The 16,297-nt window shown below is 48.5% G+C and overlaps 1 protein-coding gene across 2 annotated transcripts in view; it reads right to left on the bottom strand.

The window, feature by feature from the left end:
- The window catches only part of C1QTNF12 (C1q and TNF related 12), a 40,644-nt gene that overhangs the window by 11,547 nt on the left and 12,800 nt on the right, over positions 1 to 16,297 (bottom strand). The window contains exons 2-6 of one of the 2 annotated variants that reach the window (XM_005292899.4): positions 12,207 to 12,326; positions 10,579 to 10,690; positions 9,288 to 9,469; positions 3,827 to 3,935; positions 1,964 to 2,054 (exon numbers count right to left, since the gene is read on the bottom strand). In XM_005292899.4, coding sequence (XP_005292956.2) covers positions 1,964 to 2,054; positions 3,827 to 3,935; positions 9,288 to 9,469; positions 10,579 to 10,690; positions 12,207 to 12,326 — 614 coding nt within the window. The remainder of the gene's footprint in view (positions 1 to 1,963; positions 2,055 to 3,826; positions 3,936 to 9,287; positions 9,470 to 10,578; positions 10,691 to 12,206; positions 12,327 to 16,297) is intronic. The other variant, XM_042852865.2, reaches the window with a different exon arrangement.

The raw sequence follows: 16,297 nt of genomic DNA, 5'->3' as shown, positions 1-16,297 counted from the left end.
ATCACGGATCTTTGTCCTTTAGTGACTAGTCCACAGAAGAAGAAAAGAGTCTACTAGCGCTGCCAGCTAGTGGCTCAAGTGGCAGAAAATCATGTTTTTAAAGCCGAAGGGGGAAGCTCCTCTACTGGATGGACTTAGTACTGCATGCCTGTGCTTCAGCCCTTATGCTACTAACAGAGGTTCTCTGCAGGGGCGGCTCCAGGCACCAGCGCAGCAAGTGCCTGCCTGATGCGGCAAGCCGCGGGGGGGCGGCCTGCCGGTTGCTGTGGGGCAGCAGGCAGGCTGCCTTCTGCGGTGTTTCTGCGGGAGGTTTGTGAGGTTCGCCGTCAGCGGCGGCTCCAGGCACCAGCGCTCCAAGCACGTGCCTGGGGCGGCAAGCCGCGGGGGGCACCCTGCCGGTCCCTGCAAGGGTGGCAGTCAGGCAGCTTTCGGCGGCATGCCTGCGGGAGGTCCGCCAGTCCTGCGGCTTCAGCGGCGGGTACGCCGAAGCCACGGGACTGGCGGACCTCCCGCAGGCAAGCCGCCAAATCTGCGGGACCAGGGACCTCCCACAGGCAGGCTGCCAAAGGCAGCCTGCCTGCCGTGCTTGGGGCAGCAAATAACATAGAGCCGTCCCTGATTCTCTGCTTGTTCATGTAGTAGGGGACTCGATATTTGGAGCAGGAGGATCTGAGTTCTAGCTGTGCTGATAAGTTCTGAGAGACTATAATGTACAGCCTAGAGATACTCATGAATTCCTAGGTGACCTTGGATTCAGAGCTTTCATAGAAGGGCAACCATAGCATTATAAAATTACCAGTGATCTTGCTTTGCATAGCAGGGTTCTGCAGCCCCAGGTCGCTGCTGGAATGCTGCCTTTCTGTCTGAGTGAGAGGTTGGTGAGCAGTATCCCACGGCTTTAACAACACACCCCTCAGCCATCCCAAGAGAGAGTGCCATTTAGTAACAGAGGCAACATGTTATATCTATGAGCTCATCTGGTAGGGCACCAAGGCTGCTGGTCCTTACAGGCAAGCACAAAATATATTACGGTGTCCACCTGCCAAGTTTACCTGGGCCGAAGTTCCCCGTTAAATTTCCTGTCACTGTTTTTATTAGGGCCAATTCAAGAAACCCATCTCACACTCTTTTTGATCAAAGTCTGAAATGTCTTTTGGTGAATTTCTTGAGGGCTTGTAAAGGTCCCACATGGGCAGTGATGAAAAGCAAAGGCCTCTATTGTCTAACGTGCAGATCAGGTAATAAGTCAGGCCGCTCCAGTGAAAACTGCCACATGGATGGATTCACCCCAGCCCTGAAGAGAAGCTAAAAGCTCTAGGGCTAAGGAGAAGGTCAATTTCCTTTGTCTCATCTCACTCAGCAGCAATATGGAAACCCTGGCCCCATTGCCATGGCAAAACTCCCACCGACTTCAAAATCCTGGCCCCATTGCTCATAGAGTCCATGCATCCAAATTCATTAACTAGCCCACAAAGGTTCCCAGGGTTGCTGTGAGGAAAGGAAAGATAGTTACTCCCTTCTGGGCACAGGGAACTGGAGTGACTTGCCCAGGGCCAGGTAGCACATCAGTGGCATACCCAGGAGAAAAGCCAGGGATTAAATTCAACCCAGGTGTGATTCTATTGACTTCAACAGTGTTACACTAGGGATGAATTTGACCTCAGGAATCCAGCTTTGAAGACCCCTCTCCCTGCCACTAGACAACACTGCCATAGCTCAGGATAGCCTTGAACCCTGACAGCACCGAGGACGGATGAGTGCTTTATTCGCTAGGAGATCCAGGGGTAATAGCCATTCTGTTTATTGAATTTGAAAGGATGAACACCCGGGGCCTTTCGAGATGCTTGGTCCAGTAGGCTTTTGAGTTGTCCCTCATTCACAGAGGGTATCCGTGGCATTTGTCAAAAGTAGCTGAGAAAGGAGCCGTTTGTGACAGGTTAAGAACCGCATTGCGGTGACTCACGTGTATCGATGACAGAGGGATTCGATGCAGATCAGCACACGGACATTGTCTCTGGCCCGGAGCTGCACTTTGCTCTTCAGCTCGCTGTGATCTTGGAAAGAAGCAAACCATGAAAATAAAGAAAGAAGGAAATTCCCTCTACCACAGGACAAATCATCAACCACATTAGGCTGTAAGCAGCACGTCATGGCTCCATTAGAGAAGTACCCCGCTGGTTTCTCATTGAAATGCCCTTTACCACTGTTGAGTGAATAGGAGGAAAAAGCATCAGTGAACATTGTGGTGGGTTCTGAATGTCCTTTCAATTTAGCCGTGTTTGCCTCCGTTTCCACATGCCCACCCCAGGCTTTTCATAATCATTCGTGGAGGGAAAGTTTTCTTCATACGAAAGTGAATTTAGGGCCCATAGCAGAGATTTGGCTGCTTAAGAAACAAGATTTACTTTGGCCAGCAGCAGGACAGCTGATAAAGAATCAGAGCCACCCAGGCCGAGAAAGTACTGTGCCGTTCAGACAGTGAATTCACACAGCTATTCTCAGAGAAGAGTTCTCAAGGGCAAAACACATTAATACCAAAGCCCTGCCAGCAAATTCCAACTGGCAAACAAATGAGTCAAAGTCGTGATCTGCTGTCCATGGACATTGTGCTTTCTGGAGAGTCAGCTGGGAAATCTGACGAAGTGGGTTTTGACCCACGAAAGCTTATGCGCCAATACATCTGTTAGTCTATAAGGTGCCATAGGACTCTTTGTCACTCTTAACTGGGAAATTGTTCACTATGAATAATTCATCCAGCTCTAGCCAGCACCAAAACCCACGTAAAGGTCTGATGCACTGTTATCTATAGACAGGCAGGAAAAGCAATGAAATGTCTGTAGAGTTATAAAATGCCATCCCTTTATCAGACTGCACCATCCTATGGTAGCAGAGAGGACTGTCTGTAACCCTGGGTAATACAGTGGCAAAGTGGATGCCATGCCTCCATTAATGGCTGGTCTGGTAGAGCAGAGGTGGCAAACTACAGCCCGCAGGACCATCCTGCCCGGCCCTTGAGCTCCCAGCCAGGGAGGCTAGCCCCTGGCCCCTCCCCTGCTGCCCCCCTCCCCTGCAGCCTCAGCTCACCGTGCCGCCAGTGCTCTGGGCGGTGGAGCTGCGAGCTCCTGCCAGGCAGCGCACTCCTGCCAAGCAGGGCACCGGCGTGGCTGGCTCCAGCCAGGCGACACAGCTGCCAGTCCTGGTGCTCTGAGCGGCATGGTAAGGGGATGGGGAGCGGGGGGGTTGGATAAGGGGCAGGTGGTCCCGGGGGTCAGGCAGGGGACAGGGAGCAGGGGGGATTGGATAGGGGGTGGGGTCCCGGGGGGCAGTTAGGGGCGGGGGTTCCCGGGAGGGGGCAATCAGGGGACAAGGAGCAGGGGGGGTTGGATAGGGGGTGGGGTCCCGGGGGGGGCAGTTAGGGGCGGGGGTTCCCGGGAGGGGGCAGTCAGGGGACAAGGAGCAGGGGGAGTTGGATGGGTTGGGGGTTCTGAGGGGGGCAGTCAGGGGGCAGGAAGTGGGAGGGGACGGATAGGGGCGGGGGCCAGGCTGTTTTGGGAGGCACAGCCTTCCCTACCCGGCCCTCCATATAGTTTCAGAACCCTGATGTTTGCCCACCCCTGCGCTAGCGGATAACAACCTACTGCTGCTGCCACTTAATGGAGTTACTCTGCTAGGTCAAGTGGTAGAGACCTGTATGATACTGACGACTCATGCCAATGGGTGGTCGTTACACATGTTTCCGATGGAATAGCCTCCATAAGGCAGTCAGTGGAGTTCCAGAGTCCCTCACCATGCTAACCTGGAATAGGCTCCAGTGGACAACACTCACCGATGTGGACGTTGGCTGAAAACTGGTAGATGCCAGACACAGTTGCGGTGAAGCGCCCAGTCACCAGGTTCAAGCCTGATCCCCGGAGGAAAGCTCCTTTGGCCAAAGGCTATGGGGAGGGGGGGGAAAGAGAACAGCAAACCTTGAATTGTTGAACAACCCCCTCAGCAATCTGAACCATCGTTATCTCTACCCATCGCAGGGAGAAAAAGAGTGTGTGAGCGAGGAGCAGATGACTGTGAAGGTTGGGAAGAGTTTGCCAGGCCTCTCCTTCCCTAGAAACTTATCCTATCCTGGGCAGGGCTCTCCCTCGGTGTGGCTTTAACGCCCAGGAAAGGGGAGGATTTAACAAAACCAGTCAGTATCAGGTTTAGGGCGGCTGAGCTCTGTGCAGGTTTCCCCCATGCAGCTCTGTTAATGCACCTTGGTCTGGACTCTCAAAACGCCTGCTATTCTAGTACTGTATCCCGCCTTCCAACACCAGCTTTGCCAATGCATCTCAGTCCTTACCTACTGCCACCCCCTCTTCCAGTCCTTGGGGCCCCTTGGCTCTGCCAAGGACTAACGTCTTGAACTTGTAGCGCCCCCTACTGTTCCAGTCCTGGGACTCCCTAGTTCTCCCAAGTCTCCTGACCAGCCTTACCCCCGCTACGGCAGTCCTGGGTCTCTGCAGTGCCAAGCTGTGTGTGTGGGTTTTGTGATGCAGACACAGAGGAGACAATAACACAGGGCCTCCAGAGGTTTCCTACCACTCTAGGCTTTGATAAGACAGGACTGATTCTCTTGTGCCAGCAGCGCTGCACAGCCTTGCTGAGTTCTTACGGAATCTATATTTAGCTTCATTTTCTTCTGAGTTTGGATCAGAGAGGAAAATCGCGGGCAAAACGCGAGCAAAGCACAGCGTCTCCCGGTACAAGGAAGTGGTCTCAAGTCAGACTCACAGCGGATTATCTGATTTAAGCTAAAATAAACTCAATGCGACGTGTTTATTGTTAGTTTTGGCCCTCTCAAGATCGGTTTGGCTGGAGTCAGGGAGAATCAGAAACAGCTTTGATGGGCCAACAAAGCAAATTACTCAGAGACTCTGCCTCCACCACAAGGGCATTATGTGAAACTTAAATGCGTCGGGACAAGCGCTATCACCATTGCCCCTGCAAGGTTTCTATAGCACCATTCTAGCTGGCAGAACAGCTGCTGGAGTGTCCTGGTGCTTATATACGTAAATACATGCACCACATCTAAGTTATCTGTACACACATCCGGACCCAGAGAACTAAGGAACCCTGACAGAACTGAATTGCCTGGTATTTGTGCTTATGACTTTACACTAGTAGCCCTCCGTTAGAGAAAGTCTCTCTCCCTGTGATACACTGCCAGAGTTGCCGTCACAGCGCTGATTCTAGATCCCCTTCTGTGTAACAAGGAAGAGCTGTCCAACAGAGGATGTTCTGTAAACACCCCAGGGACCTCAAATGCCCTCCCGCCCTCCCGCCCCCAACCAAAACAGCCAGGAAAGGAACGCCAGCTTTCTCAGTGCACTACAAGGCCTGTTTGTTTGGCCTTATCTTTGAGGCGACATAGCAGTGGCAAATGTATGGGCATGCTGGTATTTGTATGAAGAGCTGCTGTGTGGTAGAAGGGTTGACCCGATTGAAACATGCATTGGAGTTGGTCATTTTAAATCCCTGGCGGAGCATACAGAGCCTGCGAGGTCTTCTTATTGTTTCTAAACAGAAAGGAAATAAAAACCGATTGAAATAAAAATCATTCACCGCATTTCTCTAGTGCGAGTCACTTGTATTTCCTAGATCTCAAAGCACTTTACTCTCTCGGATGCTGGTTTTATATCAACGTTGCCCTGTAGTCTTTGACAGAGTGACGCCTGAACTATACTGCTGTAAGTGAGAGGAGAGTCAGCCCCCGTGTGTGTAGGTAGAACTCTGCCTGGGAGTTTCTCCATTCCTTTCTCATTAAAGCAATTAAACGAACAGAAGAAGCAACTTAATTCCAAAACCAATGGCTGAATTTGGAAGGCAATTGCAGGCACCAGTAAATTACTGCTGTTAAAACATTCCTGTTTTTTCATGTCCTCTGCGGCTTTGTTACTCTTTGTGGGGGGAAACAGACAATATGGAATGTTGGGAAGGAAGAGGACTCATTGGACAGTATGCTTCAGCAAACGCCACACCAATTATAACTCCCTGCTGAGTTCGCTGCCTGACATTAGCACGACTCATTTCACAGCTGCCGTAATTGCTGCCAGGAGTAATCCGCGAGAAACTTGCAACTTGCTCTCAGTTAATTTCAACAAGCAGCCCCAAAGCATGTAAATAACAAGCTAGTGCCAGCCCTCCTCTGCAATCCAAGCTCAGGTTCTCTTTCCCCCTGTCCACACCCACTGTGTAATTTACTTGCTGGTGGGAACAGGGAATCAAGCATCGTAGGATTAAGGCGTGGGCTGGGTGCTGCCCGATGGAAAGATTTTATTTTTAAAAATTAAATTGACAGAGACTTAGAATAAGAACAAGAAACTAGTGTGTGAAGCCATCACAGCAAAGCACTGCGAGCCCTCTGACCGCCTAGCCAGTGTTAAGATTCAGCTGTCAGAATGAGTTTAGCCTGACCGCAAAACATGAGAGATACCAGGATTCCTCCTGGATCTACCCAAGGCTTCTCATCACAGGGAGCACCCTCTTAGCCTTGGTGAGTCTGGCATCACTCCAGCGACGTTCCCTGGACCTCAGTCAAACCAGATGTAAAGCCGGAATTTCACTGCACACTACAAGCTGTGCCTGATCTAAGCTTCCCCTGTGCAAAATACATTACCCAGCAACGCATCCAGAGGAGGCAATGGTCTTGGGAGAGCAGAGTGCTTGGAGCATTGTAGACAGGATGCTCAGAGGGAGGGGAAGAAAAACCACCCGCTCATCTAGGACTGAGGGCACTGTAAGAGCACCAGCAGGTGTGTGTGTGTGTGTGTGAGGGGAGAGGATATAGTAAGACCGGGGAATATCACTGGGGAATAACTATAGCACAGAGGGATGGGACTTATGAAGTCTCTGCCTCGGGGAGAAGAAAGCTCTGCTGCCCTTTGAACATACCCCAGGTCAGGAGAATGGAGGCTCCAGTCTCGGAGACTTTAGAACAGCTAGGTCCTGATCCAACGCCCAGTGAAACCAATGGGAGTCTTTCCATGACCTTCAAAGGGCTTTGGGTCAGGAGCGGAGTTGCTACCTCCCCACTTTAATTGGGGAAGCATCAAACCCTTGAGATCTTAGCTCTATGAAATCAGTGACAACGGGCTTCCTTCCTCTCACCCCGATTGAGAGATGATGCTCTCCTCACAGCAGGAGTGTCCGCCACCACCAAGAGCCGTACCTTAGAGCCGTGGCTCTCAGCCTTTCCAGACAGCTGTACCCCTTTCAGGCATCTGATTTGTCTTGCATACCCCCAAGTTTCATCGAACTTAAAAACCACTTGCTTACAAAAATCAGACATCAAAATACAAAAAGTGTCACAGCCACACTGTTCCTGACAAATTGCTCCTTTTCTCATTTGACCATAGAATTTAAAATAAATCCATTGGAATATAACTATTGTACTTACATTTCAGTGTCTAGTCTATACAGCCGTATAAACAAGACATTGTCTGTATAAAATTTTAGTTTGTACTGACTTCGCTAGTGCTTTTTATGTAGCCTGTTGTAAAACTAGGCAAATATCTACACGAGTTGATGTACCCCCATCTGCGTACCTCAGGGGTGCATGTACCCCTGGTTGAGAGACACAGCCTTGGAGCACAAGCTAAAACCAGGCACTTCTTGTCCAGAAGCTGAAATGAAGCGTTGGCACACAGAGGCCCATCTGACCTGCCAGCCCTCCCACATCAGCTCTGGGGCCAGGAGTAATCAGACTTGATGATAATAAGGCTTGGGAAACCCCAGCCCACACACTGATTGCTAAGAGGTCTATTCACATTCTCACTCCTAATTAACGAGGCAGCACATCTCTCTCACTGCTTCAAGTACAACCTTGCTCCTGTGCCAGCACCTGCAGAAAATCTGGGCAGCTGTCTCACCCTGCCTCAGAAATCACCACTGCAGGTCTGCAAACTGTGTCCCTAACCCTGAAGCCTTGAAGAGTCTCATTAGCTATGGGACTACTCAACTGAATAAGATCTGTTGGATAGGCCCCTTCATAGACAGAAGTCTGTACAGCTGCCATGGAAATGCAGCCACTTCTGGGGTGCAGCACAGTCGCTAATTAACAGCATGAACACACCTGACTGTTGACTGAGTAACTGATGGCAACCAGCAGCCCTACGTGGTGCCGGTTAAGACACTTTAAGATCTCGGTCGGGCTCTGGAAAATGACTCTAAAAATGGCGTCATGGAACTGCATGTCCATTGTGCCTGCATCAAGTTTGCCCAATAGTTATAATGAGAATAATTAGCACTCACTCCCCGCTTTGCAGCTAACACGCACGCTTTACATTACCCTTCCATTTACAAATAATTTATAAAGGATTCATAGATGTTTTAATACATGGGTAATCATTGCCAACAGGTTGCTTATAACCATGGTTTAAAACCATTAATAGCACCTCCTACTGACATCGATAACATGCTGCTCATATCGGTACTATCCTTATAACACTGATTAACCCTTTAGTGACCCTTTCTAAGTTATTTATAAATGGGAGCTTAGTCTAAAGCGTGACCCATCTAACAGACAACGTCAAATGCTGATTTTTGTAACTGCTGGAGCCATATATTCACACCAGGGGCCTGGAAGGCCCAGGAGGGTTCTTGCTGCCATTTTGGGCTTGCCTACACAAGAAAATTATTCCAGGATAGGGTAAAATGTGAATGTAAAATGGAACAGATATTCCTGATTAACTAATTTGGAAAAAGGCACTTTCATTCTGGAATAAGAGTGTCCACACATGGAGTTAGTCTGGAATAGCTAGTCTTAAATAACTCCATGTGCAGACAAACTCTTATAACAACTACTGGAAGGCAATCAAAGACTACAGTGATGAGCAGGGTATAAGAACCTAGATACAATAGAACAGAACAGAATTAACTGTAATAAAGATTAGCTACAATGGGGACCTAACTGATAACTGTTTGGACGTAGGAGGTGAGGAAGGGGAGGAGTTTTAGGATCAAAGTAGGCACTCGGGAAGCAGATATAGTGCTCGCTCTTGTTCGCTATGAAGTCAATGACAAAACTCCCCATTAATTTCAATAGGGGTAGAATTGGCCATGGTGGGTGAGAAGATGCCACTTCTCCCAACCGTGACCAGCTGTTAATAAGGCAAGTGCTCACTTCCAGCAGCCAGGCCGGAGACGGGTTCCTGGGATCAGTTCTCCCTTTCCCCTTAAGAGCCCTATGGGTGAAAGGCATCCCAGAAGAGCTCAGCAGGACAGGGCAAGTGCAGGCTGTGACATTGGCTCACCGACTGGAAGTTCTGAAGTTCGACCAGGGTCTTCTTGTCCACAATGACCTGCCCTTTCAGTTTGCAGTGGAACGCTTCCTCCACCCGTTTGTAGGGCGAGGTCTCCTCCAGTGACAGCAGGAGCGGGGGCAGTTGGCTGGGATGGGCTGAGCTAGCCAGAGATGCCCGCCGTTCAATGGTTTCTGAAGAGAGAAGAGATCGCATGGGATTTGGACAGAGCAATCCAAGCAGCAGCGGGGGAGCATTTTTCTAATTTGCACCATTTTAATAAAAACTTGTTTTTTTAATATTTATTTACACTGAAGCACTTTTATGCTGGCAGCCAATGATATTGGGACATATCTGCAAAGCCATCTCATTGTCCCTCCTTCAAATCCCCCCTTAAAACTCTCCTTTATCATGATGCCTACAAAAAAAAATTGACAACGGCTAGGAAGCTGGTTTGCTGAGACCACTGCCAGGCATGGTCTTATTTCCTTGTGCTCCCCCACCAATCCTGTCTTATACGTCGATTATAAACTCTTTGGAGCAGGACCATCTTTTTGTTCTGTACAGCATCTACCACAATGGGGTCCTAGGTGTTACTGCAATACAAATAATAAGTAAGAAGAAGAGGCCCTAACGTGGCCAGTATAAACAGACCTGCTACATCCTCTAGTCCATACATTGTTCCCTACGCATGTTCTCCAAAACTTTCTCCAGTCCTAATTTAAATGACCCAGTTAAAGGAACTCCCACCACTCTCCGTGGAACAGACCATTTCAGTCTAAAAGATCTCACTCGGGAACTTTATTGCAGTTGCTCTGCCTAAAAAGGTACATACTTAGCTCTGTGTTGCCAACTCTCATGAGTCTATCGCCAATCTCGCAATGTTTGGGGTTGTTCCTGAAGCGCCAGTTCCTGGCCTTCTTGGAATCATGGGGAAATCTGCGCCTTCCTTTTTGATAAACAAGTATGTTTCTAGCCCTCATGGTTGCAGGGATAAAACTTGAAAATGTGACCCCACTGCACCCTGATGCTTCCAAATCCAGAAGGTGAATAAAAGAGGGGGGAAAGGTTGACCGACTTAGGCCCAGATCCTGCAACCTTCTGCACACAAACTGAGCCGGGCACCTGCCCAGAGCCCCATTGGCTTCGTGAACTCAAATCAATGGGATTTAAGCACATGCTTAAGCACTGTGCTGAAACGGGGCCTTAACGAGAGGAGAGCCCTCTAACCTGGGACTCGGCTGTAGGTGCCACATTTGTGAGCAAGAAGGAGAGACAGACATGCGGCTCCAAGCGCCTTTACCTTTTAGTATCTCCTTGAACTCCTGCAGCAGGACTTCCTGGGTGACTTCGCCCCCTGGTGCTCCTGGAGGTCCCTGGGGGCCCGGCGGCCCTGGGGGCCCAACAAGGCCACGCTAAGGAAGGAGCCAAAAGAAGACAATGGGAATCCGATCCAGGCAGTAACTCAGCAACACACCAAAGGCCCCCTTGAAATGAAGGGCTGCATCCTGCAAAGCTATCAGTCACCTGAGTAGACCTTCACCACAGGTTCAACAAAAGGTCTGGTGTGGCACCTCGGACTCGTGCTGGCTTTCTGCCCAGCAGGTAATGCCACCCAGGGGTCTATTCACCTGAGTAGCAATGTGAGTAAGAGGTTGCAAGGCCAGGCCCTTACTTTGGGTCTTTGGGGACCGGGGGGAACTTGGGTTTGCTGCTTCTGTTTTACCTTCCGGCATCACTGATGGTAGCATGTCACCAGCCTTTTGGGGGCTGGGTTTGTTAATTTCCATGTGCGCCACCTGCTGGCTCCCCGGAGCAGCAGCAGAGCCACCCTATTACATAGTTTAATAAAATCAACGAGGCTTGGCAGAATTTTTAATCTATTTCAATTTTTGCAGTTGTGGGAAATTATGGAGAGGGTCCGACCATAATTATTTAATGGCAGGAGATGTTGAGATCAAAAAGTCAAAGCTACCTAGCGGGCACCCCTGCTCCACTAACACCAGCACTACGATACGTTTCATACACGTTAAGGTGGGGCTGGTTCTCAAGTAGCATTTTTCTGACGGTGCCTATTTTGGTCACTAGCGATGGAAATATTTTTTTCCTCGATCTGTGTGTGGATGGTGAAATGGACGTTTACCGGCATTTACTGATAAAAATCAAATCCTTCCAAGCCTAAGACTATTGCAATGACGTAAGGATGGCATAAGTATGTGAGGCTGTGCATTTGGTGTGACTGTTGAGGATGTCAACTAGGGCTTCTGTACCCCGGAAGTGGGTCTCCATGTGAGACGTGGGTCCTAAACTGATTAACACATCAACCTTCCGAAATAATAAGAATACCCATCTCTTATCCAGCGCTTTTCATCAGTAGATCTCAAAACACTTTACCAAGGAGGGTCAGTATTGTTATCCCCGTTTTACAGATGGGGAAACTGAGGCACTGAACAGTAAAGAGACTTGCCCAAGCTCCCAAGAAGAGCAGTGGCCAAACCAGGAATAGAACCTAGGTCTCCTGACTGCCAGTCCAGTGATCTATCCACTAGGTCATACTGCTATATCTTGTGCCTGTGGAGGCTAAAACACTTCGTTATGGATCCTTAATACCCGTCAGTTAAAGGGAAAGTCTCAGCACAAGAAATAGGTGATTTTAAAAGATTTGTTGAGAATAGCAGAACACATATATGGATACATAAACACACGCTCATGCATACAGACACAACTTTCACTTTACATTTATATAGCACATTTTGTCCTAGTTTCCCAAAATGCTTTACAAACTATAAATACATATAGCACCACTAAAATGCAGCCATCTCTGGGGTGGGAAGGCACACAGAAGCACCTTTTACAACAGCCGTATGAGGGGAAATTTTGGCCCAGGACACAGATATTTGTGATCCGGTGTTATATCTAGCGGTAACCTACTAATTTCTTGTCTCTCCCTTTGCATTTCCTTTTGGAGTTGTTGCCATCGTCCGGGCGATGTACAAATGAGATCCAGGTGCGCCGCGGATCTGTGATTCGAGGATCTGGAGATTCTAGAATCTAAAGAGAAACGAGAACAAAGATTGGATGTCATTGTGTGTCTTCATCCACTGACAAGAATCCTAAACTCAGACTGCGCGACTGTCTGGTATCCAACTGGAGCCCTAACGAATAAAGGGGGCCTGAACCAACACCCTGGATCCAAACACCCTGAACTTTGTGGGACATTTATTTCAGAGATGGAGCTGAACTTGGCAGTTCAAGGCCTAGCCCCAATAAAGAGCAAGTCAGAACTTGAAGCTGGGATGGGTGAGGGGGCAGTTTTCGTTGTGGAAGGATGTAGGGGGGGCTGCAGAGGTCAAGAGGAAGGGTGGGGAAATGACTCCAGACCAGATCATAAGAGCAGAGAGGGAGCCTGCAGGCTGCAGCTTGCAGAAGCTGCGTTACAAAATGTTGGAATAAAAAAAAAAAATGTTAAACACAAGAAATTCCATTGCTTTAATGCAAAGAACAACGTGGGAGGAAGGTACAGAGTGTTGAGAGGCAGTGTGGTCCAGTGGTTAGGGCTGGACTGAGTCTCCAGAACCCTGGGTTAGCAGGAGAGGGTGCTGACCTTGGCTGGGTCCTTCTAGGATGGAGATAATAAGAAGAGTCCATTGGGACAACTGAAATAATTCTGACCACCAAGGCATGAATATTTCCTACTGAACTAGCACTTGTGGGGACTCCATGTGGTATAGTGAATCTCTAACATTGGCTTCTCTCTTAACCTCTGGAGACGGGGCTTCTCTGCTGTCTATCCCTCACACCCACTGCACAATGAAGCAACTCGGGGAAGGCCCATTGCCACAAAAGCAACGTCAGGAGCAAAGTGTATTGGCAGAGCTGGAAATGAGGAGCACAGTCTGCATAGCACCGGCCTGCAAGACACTCTCCCTTCTAGTCCTGGCTCAACATCCCTTTACATTCATGCACATCCACTGTGGAATCCGCATAGAGTTTCCCATATCAGGATCAAATCCCCCTGAGCCATAATGTGTCTAAAAGTCAACACTGGACATCAGAAAAGATAAAATCCCAGAGCGGAGCCCCTTGCTATTTAAAATAGCAACGATAGTTTGGGTTCATAAAGGGCATTTCCCCCATCAGTCTCCAAACACTGGGAGAGAGAGGTGACGTGACCTGACGAAAGTCACCCACCAGTCAGTGATGGCAATGGAACAACAACATCCTTCTGCCCCACAGTAACTGCGAGAAATCAAACACTCACTGCCAAGCCCATAGTGACCCACACCTAAGTAATCCACGTGTGCATAGATACAAAAGCCATGTCGCCTGTTCACATGTATACATGCACACATGCACAAGTGTACATACATGCATGTGATATATATGAAAGGAGACTCGAGGAGCTCGGGTTGTTTAGCCTAACCAAATGAAGGCTGAGGGGGGATATGATTGCTCTCTTTAAATATATTAGAGGAATAAATACCAGGGAAGGAGAGGAATTATTCCAGCTCAGTACTAATGTGGACACGAGAACGAATGGATATAAACTGGCCGTGGGAAAGTTTAGGCTTGAAATTAGACGAAGGTTTCTGACCGTCAGAGGGGTGAAATATTGGAACAGCCTTCCGAGGGAAACCGTGGGGGCGAAGGACCTGTCTGGTTTTAAGATTAAGCTAGATAAGTTTATGGAGGGAATGGTTTAATAGGATAACATGATTTTAGTCAAATGAACAGTGTGCCATTGCTGGTAAATAGTATCAATGGCCAATGAGGGTCTGGCTGGAGAATCTTGCCTACATGCTCGGGGTTCTACTGATCGCCATATTTGGGGTCGGGAAGGAATTTTCCTCCAGGGTAGATTGGCAGAGGCCCTGGAGGTTTTTCGCCTTCCTCCACAGCATGGGGCAGGGGTCGCTAGCTGGAGGATTCTCTGCTACTTGAAGTCTCTAAACCACAGGATTTGGGGTCTTCAACAGCAGAGTCAAGGGAAAGGGTTGGGACGGCTTTGTGGCCTGCGACATGCGGGAGGTCAGACTAGATGATCATAATGGTCCCTTCTGACCTTAAAGTCTATGAGTCTATATGCCTGCACAAATATGTATATGCACACACGTATGCAGAGGAATATGCATATACATGTAATGCGCACACACGCAATACAATACAAATGACATTTCACATTCTGATTGAATTTTCACTGGTGCCGTCACAGGATCTGCTCCCTAAACTTTCCAACCAGCAATAGAGCTGGCTAGACCTGACCCCTTGCCAGTCAAGCAGCCAGATAGGAGTCCAATAAAAGCCCACAGATTTATTCAAGAATGACTGACCTGACCCCAATTTCCACCCATGTTTTACCAGTCCGTTGGTTTTGCTTTATGTCACGGAGTCAAAGATGGCCTCGATGGATTGGCTTCAAAGAAACACAACAGCACATGGGGCCATGTACAGCCACTGTGTCACTTTCCCCCCCTCTCGTCTGGCTGGGAAGCTGTGGCACTGCGGGAACACCAGAGATTTCAGCAACATGCAAATCATTTGTACTTGGCACCAAGTGACAAAGCTGAATGTTTATGGCTTTACCTGGTGCTGATAAGTAAATGGGCTTGGGGAAAATCACTGCTACGATCCACCCCCAGGCAAGCCCAATTACACATGTGCATTCTTTTAGTGCTAACAAGGCTGAATTTAAAGAGACAGGGTCAGGCCTACAAAACTGTCCTGGTGCAGAATGTCTTCTGGATTCCAAATAGCGCGTGCGTGTGTATATATGTGTATATTTATCAGTCTGTCACTGGGAAATTTTGTCAACCGTGCCACTGTTCAGACAGGAGCTACACTGAAACAATGTTTTGTGCTACCTCTGCAGCAAGCAGTTAATAATCCTGGGCATCTGATCCTCCACTGCCATCCGCCTTGTGTCATCATTGACACCTGCACCAAGTGAGCGTGTGAAATGCTACCGCTCTGATTTAGCGGCCACTTTGCCCAGGTGCAAATGTCGACACAAGGGGCCAAGTGGGGAAAATAAGGCCGTTAGCGTTTATATAGGGCTTTGTTGCAACCGTTTGCTAATTAATTCTCAGAAGACTTCTGTGAGATAGGCAGGTGGGGAAACAGGTTCATATTCTAGCCCCTGATTTATACCTGCCTCCGGAAATTTCCATTACTTGCATCTGAAGAAGTGAGGTTCTTACCCAGGAAAGCTTATGCTCCCAATACTTCTGTTAGTCTTAAAGGTGCCACAGGACCCTCTGTTGCTTTTTACAGATTCAGACTAACACGGCTACCCCTCTGATTCTAGCCCCTGTTCTCCAGACTAAAACAAACACTAATCCCTCCTAAACACTAGTGCCCATGCCATGTTCTTTCTGGGATGTGCTAGAATGCAGTGTCAAAAAGGAGAGGGCAAATTGATTGGGATGTGTTAATGTCTAGGTCCCTTACTAATCTGGGCTGGAGTGGGGAAGGGGACTCACCCCATTGTTTGGGACAGAAAGCTAACAGCAGGCTTCCAAGAACACACACAACATTTTTGAGAGTCCAATACAAATAAAAAGCAATCAAAGACCTACCTGACAATCTCATTCTAGCCATATCACTAGAGGATTCATTGATGTCCGACATGTCAGTAGCATTACAGGAGTGGCTCTGTATCTGTACATAGGTATATAATTAGTTAACAGATACAGTGCCAGTAGATGGTGCTCAAGAACAAGTAGAAAAACAATGAGGAGTCCGGTGGCACCTTAAAGACTAACAGATTTATTTGGGCATAAGCTTTCATGGGTAAAAAACCCACTTCTTCAGATGCATGGAGAAGAAGAAGATGCAGACTAACACGGCTACCCCTCTGATACTAAGAACATTTAGCTTAGTTCCTGGGTTTTATAGGACCAATAGAATAAGTTGTGCATTGCAAATTGAGTTCCACCAAGCAGCTGTTTGCATGGCGCTCTTAACAAGCAGCGGATACAGTTTCCACCTTCTGGGCCACGGTTGGCATTTTGATCCTGGGCTAA

Source organism: Chrysemys picta, chromosome 21, assembly GCF_011386835.1.
Source record: "Chrysemys picta bellii isolate R12L10 chromosome 21, ASM1138683v2, whole genome shotgun sequence".
Classification (NCBI taxonomy): domain Eukaryota; kingdom Metazoa; phylum Chordata; order Testudines; family Emydidae; genus Chrysemys; species Chrysemys picta.
The sequence above is the reverse complement of the archived record's forward strand: the minus strand, read 5'-3'. Positions and strand labels throughout refer to the sequence as shown.